This window comes from Bacillus rossius, assembly GCF_032445375.1.
Source record: "Bacillus rossius redtenbacheri isolate Brsri chromosome 9 unlocalized genomic scaffold, Brsri_v3 Brsri_v3_scf9_1, whole genome shotgun sequence".
NCBI classification, from domain to species: Eukaryota; Metazoa; Arthropoda; class Insecta; order Phasmatodea; family Bacillidae; genus Bacillus; species Bacillus rossius.
The window spans coordinates 15,632,381-15,638,380 of record NW_026962012.1 but is presented as its reverse complement, the minus strand read 5'-3'; the positions used below and the strand labels follow the sequence as shown (position 1 = coordinate 15,638,380).

At 47.4% G+C, this 6,000-nt stretch overlaps 1 protein-coding gene across 2 annotated transcripts in view; it reads right to left on the bottom strand.

Moving 5' to 3' along the window:
* LOC134542671 (SH2 domain-containing protein 4A-like) overlaps positions 1–6,000 on the bottom strand; it is a 48,042-nt gene continuing 42,042 nt past the window's right edge. Inside the window, exons 7-9 of one of the 2 annotated variants that reach the window (XM_063387108.1) lie at positions 4,035–4,165; positions 3,108–3,305; positions 1–505 (exon numbers count right to left, since the gene is read on the bottom strand). In XM_063387108.1, the coding sequence (XP_063243178.1) occupies positions 387–505; positions 3,108–3,305; positions 4,035–4,165 (448 nt within the window). In that variant the 3' untranslated portion in view covers positions 1–386. The remainder of the gene's footprint in view (positions 506–3,107; positions 3,306–4,034; positions 4,166–6,000) is intronic. The other variant, XM_063387109.1, reaches the window with a different exon arrangement.

The window sequence follows — 6,000 nt, the reverse complement described above, 5'->3', positions numbered from 1 at the left end:
AACAATAGAAAAAAATTTATTCTATCTATGCAGTGAACATTAAATAATTACAGCAGTACGAATTAAATTTTGTAAAATACACTCTGAACATATTAAAAATAGGTTAACCTATTACTCTTATTTTATGAAACAACTATGTTCATACTCAAGTTTTGTGAGGAACTATACATTCACTATATGTACATATACTCGATAAATGCCAAGGTATGGAAGTTCACTTGTGTTCATCATTCTCTTCCTTGAACATGGTATTCCTGAACTGTTGACTGCGGGCGTAATGGAAAGCGCAGGTACGTGGTAACACAGACGCGACCGCGCGGAATGAGCGGGGAGGCACTTGGTGGGTCGCGGAGACGGCCAGAGTGTCGCGGGCCTCACTGCTGCCACTACGACCACGACACCCCTCGCAGGATGGCCGGGACGGCTCCGTGCGGGCAGGGCAGCTTGAGCAGCTCGCCGCCGGCCGCAGTAATGGCGTTGCGCGTGTGGTACGTCACCATGTCCGCTACGCAACAACACCACACTACAGCACGCGCCACTACGTGGAACTAATTTACAGCATGAACAACTAAAGGAAACAAAAAATAAAATAACAATTCTGTAATAACAAACTTTGGCTACAAATACTAAGCATCATTCTCAGTATTAACATCAAGCATATCAACTTGCTTGCATACTTTACTTCAAATTATGTCACAGAGAGAGATTTGACAAATTTCATTTTGAAGAAAAAAGAAAGTAGTATTCTGCAGCAAATAATTTGTTTGTAGAAGTAAATTAATTGAGGTGGCTTATTTATGCTCAATAAATAAAATCTATGCACTGACGACATCGCGACCATGGCCTATAAGCTCGTGCTCGGCACCACTAGTACCAGATCCCTTTTTCGGAGCGCACCCCCAGCCCAGCGGGAATGAGTCAGGCGAGCGCCTCGGGCGTGACCCCACTAGACTGAAATAAACTTAAGGGCACGAAACCCTGGGGGCTCTACCCCATAAAACAATTAAGGAACAAGACACTAGGACACAATTATTAATTCACAGGCATTAAACAAGTGCGTCGTAGCTACTCCGTGCGAGCACCGCACGCACGGAGCAGACAACGAACCTCATTAACAGTCACCGCGGCCACTGGCCTTAATTAAAGTTCCCGTGACAATGATCAAGTCAGATTAGGAGAAATCCCACTAATGCAGTTCACAGGGAGACAATGTGTTAATAAATTTACAGTCGCCAACTTGATGCCACAATTCTAATAATTAAATACTATAAAACAGTTGTTAAGCCTTAAGCACCCAATCACCAGGTGCTACCTTTTAATTGAGCACCTGGAACGTGTTTTTAGCTTATAATAGAGCAAATTAAGTTGATAATAAGTTTTTGGCGCCGACTCACAAAGGAGGTGAAAGTTTCCCTCCCTTGTGAGGCGGCCATGCTCGGCAGTCTCCAACCACTCCGCGCCGGGTCAAGACGTGTGTCCGTGAGCAGCCTTCACTTTTGTTCCACCGATCGTTCACTCTGTACTTGATTTAATAACCAGATCTTTTTAATTCATAGCTGCTCACATAGACTCGGCGTGTATTTCGTGAACCCGGGCTAATCTCGACCATTTTCTTGGCGATTCCGCACCGCGTCGCGGACCACGCAATTTACGGCAATGGCCGACTCCAGCCAACTCGTTTTCATTAAGATCGCCGCGCATACGCCTGCAGGCTACAACCTCACGTAAGTGTGGACTATAATTTAGGATCACGCTCACTGAGCCCTCCTAAGACAATTAACATTTGGTGCTGGCCGTCTCCAGCGAACTAGTAATCACGTCACCGCGAGACTGCCTCGGCAAATTCACAGTGTCATGTTAATGTCGTGTTTTGGATTTGTAATCAGCGTGTGTTAGTGTAATAGTACAATGGCTCAGGCGCCGCATAGCGCATTATCATAGATTATGTAGCGGTTCTGCCACCGCGTAGTGTATGTATAGGGAGTACAGCGTACCCATGCGTACCACCGGAGAAGTCTGTGGATTAAAAGCCAAAAAGCCAATTTAATATAAACTGTGTCGTCTACGATTATTCCGCACCATTCCGTCCTCCACACGGCCGAGCGGCCTCACAGCCAAGTAGGGAATTTCAGGGTAGATTTCCAGCCACATACCTGGCGGGGCACGCGGGGGCAGAGTACCCACGACCCATCACCAACGGCCTAGTGTCCCACTAGCCTGCCCCCGGCATTACCTGCTGTGTCACTATGTGAGTGTAGCTTTAACTCCCAGATGTTCAGACTCTTTAATTGTATACGTTTTCAACGAAAGGAACAGCTTAATTAAAAAAAATAACCATTCTGCACCTAAATTTACTTCTTTCTGAACTTTGGTACATGTTTGACCAATCAGACAGGATACTTTGGAATGCAGAAGAACAGGGCACGGGGGAGAACTAATGAAGTCTATTACAGGGTTTCTTCCTCTTCCTTCCTCTCCTCTTCGCTACGGCTGTTAGCGAAGGCAGCCCCTCCCCCTGAACCTTACTGGCTCCCTGGCGTTTGTGCTATGCCAACAAAACTCATGTTTATTGTTTATTTCCAACTCCCCCTTGCTGTTTCAAAAGAAGCCATGTAAATCACTCTTACTGATGAAAGTGCCACCAGAGAGCTCTTTTAAAACTTCAAAATCTGAAAGAAGCCAATCTTGAGTTACCCGACCTGTATTTTAATAACTCAAAAATTTACAGAATATTTCTGCACCTTATTATTAAATGGACAAATATAAGACATTTAGAAAAATAGGATTTTTTTTTTTAGTTACTTTCAAGCATTTTGAAAAGATTTCATTTTTATTAAATTATATGTCGTCAAATAAAAGTGCACATTAATTAATAACTTGGATTTTAGCTCTGGAATTTGTTATAAGAAAAAAAAACACTGCATTTAAGAAACATAAAATCTTCTCTAATAATGAGACACTGTCTTTGAAAGATTTGAACCAATCACACAAGATGTGTTTTCAAACACAATTTCTGAAATTGTTGTTACTTTTAGTAGCTAAGGTGCAGCTGAAACGAGTCGGGAAAGGAGAAACCAGGGATCTGGACAAGTCAAAGTGCAACTCACCCAAGGAATCGTGGACGAGGTGGTTGGCGCCGAGGAACTGGTAATGGCCGCTGGAAGCGTCAACGAGGTAGTGCTTGCACCGGTCTGCGTCCCGGTAGCTGATGGCGTAGCCCCACACCTTCTCCGACACCCTGACGAGGAAGGAGCCCACAGGCCGGCCCTGGAGGAGGGACTCCGCCTCCTGCCTGGTGATCAAGCCTGCACAGCCGAGAACAGTCGCCACCGTGCACCTGCGTGTGTGCACACAACCATTACCTCCTTTACCACACCCAGTATACCTTTTAAAACAGGGGCGCAACAACAGGGGGGGGGAAGGGTATTTGCACCCCCCTCCCCTCTGAAACCATGAAGTGGGGGCAAACGAGGGCAAAGAAAGTGCTGTGTAATCAATTTTTAGATAATAAAACTGCTTAAATAGCACCATTTTCCACCTTGAAATACAAATTTTCCCGGGGGAGGGACCCCGGACCCCCCGCTTTAATAGGGGGGGATCAATGATTCTTTATAAAAAGGTATATTGGCCCCCCCTTTGGAAATTTAGTTGTTGCGCCCCTGTTTTAAAAACATATTCATGTAGTCAATGTGTCCTAAAGCCAAATTAATAAATTTGCAGTATGCATTGAAATGGAACAAAAAAAAATTTGAAACCAAAATAATTATTACTATTTAAGATTGAACAATTATGATAAAAAAAATGCACGTTCAACCTATTACTATATTTTGAGGCAAGTAACGCTCATATAGCCCACAAAGCATTTTAAATTATTTATTTTAGTTTTTATTTCAGAACGAGACTACCAGTACAGTACAAACAGTGCAGTCCAGGCATGTGTAAAACTTTCTGAACTAATTAGTTACATTAGTTAACGTCCAGTAACTTAGCAATATCCTAGTTGAATGGAGTGGGAGAGTGTGAGTGACTGTTACCGTGGAACCAGGGCTGGACAGTGTCGAGGCAGATGCCGGCGCCTCTGGGGACCTCGCTGCACAGGTACCACTGGACCACAGCCTCCCTGCTGAGCGGCGAGGAGGGGGCAGTCTCGGGGGCCGTGCTGCCGCTGCCGACACAGGGCAGTTGCTCAGGTCCACAGCCACACAGGGCAGTTGCTCAGGTCCACAGCCACACAGGGCAGTTGCTCAGGTCCACAGCCACACAGGGCAGTTGCTCAGGTCCACAGCCACACAGGGCAGTTGCTCAGGTCCACAGCCACACAGGGCAGTTGCTCAGGTCCACAGCCACACAGGGCAGTTGCTCAGGTCCACAGCCACACAGGGCTGTTGCTCAGGTCCACAGCCACACAGGGCAGTTGCTCAGGTCCACAGCCACACAGGGCAGTTGCTCAGGTCCACAGCCACACAGGGCTGTTGCTCAGGTCCACAGCCACACAGCCCCACAGGGCAGTTGCTCAGGTCCACAGCCACACAGGGCAGTTGCTCAGGTCCATAGCCACACAGGGCAGTTGCTCAGGTCCACAGCCACACAGGGCTGTTGCTCAGGTCCACAGCCACACAGGGCAGTTGCTCAGGTCCACAGCCACACAGGGCAGTTGCTCAGGTCCACAGCCACACAGGGCAGTTGCTCAGGTCCACAGCCACACAGCCCCACAGGGCAGTTGCTCAGGTCCACAGCCACACAGGGCAGTTGCTCAGGTCCACAGCTACACAGCCCCACAGGGCAGTTGCTCAGGTCCACAGCCACACAGGGCAGTTGCTCAGGTACACAGCCACACAGCCCCACAGGGCAGTTGCTCAGGTCCACAACCACACAGCCCCACAGGGCAGTTGCTCAGGTCCACAGCCACACAGGGCAGTTGCTCAGGTCCACAGCCACACAGGGCAGTTGCTCAGGTCCACAGCCACACAGGGCAGTTGCTCAGGTACACAGCCACACAGGGCAGTTGCTCAGGTACACAGCCACACAGGGCAGTTGCTCAGGTACACAGCCACACAGGGCAGTTGCTCAGGTCCACAGCCACACAGGGCAGTTGCTCAGGTCCACAGCCACACAGGGCAGTTGCTCAGGTCCACAGCCACACAGGGCAGTTGCTCAGGTCCACAGCCCCACAGGGCAGTTGCTCAGGTCCACAGCTACACAGCCCCACAGGGCAGTTGCTCAGGTCCACAGCTACACAGCCACACAGGGCAGTTTCTCAGGTTCACAGCCACTCAGCCACACAGCCACACAGGGCAGTTGCTCCAGCCACACAGCCACACACACAACACATACATCAGAAACCACATGTTTTGAGTAATAATATAGCTCTAAATATCCTTGTACGTGAAACAAACATGGCTACCACCGCAGCCGAATACTCGGCTTCTATTGGTCGCTAATCGGTCTGCGTTCTATCGAAGAACCTCTCTTGCGCGAGATCCGTCTCCGTTCCGTCCCATTGTAGAACGGGCCTTAGTTCTCGTTTCCGTTTTCATAAATTATTGTATTAATGAAAGAGATGACAAATGAAAGAGATGGTGGTAACCTTCGGAAGGAAAAACTCAGTCTAACTAACAATAGTTTTCGCAGGCTTTCAGGCCATCGTCTGAAGTAGCTTGGCTTCTGGGTTGTAGCCGTAGTAGGTAACTGCTCCCTGATGATGGCGACTGCAGTATCGGCCGAAACGCCGGTGAATTATTCGCCAAGGGCACGGCTACAACCCAGAAGCCAAGCTACTTAATTAACCATAGATATACCAAATTAATTCCACAACTAGAGTCTAACTGTACAGGTAATGTTTAAAATTTACATTAATAAAAAATTTACAAATAATAAGCTATGCAATTGTTTCACAACATAAATTTCTTAAGATGACCATCAGAGCAAAATCTCTTTCATTAAGAGGATAGTAAATGTTGCATCATGCATGAATGACAAAAACAGAATCTGAATGACTCG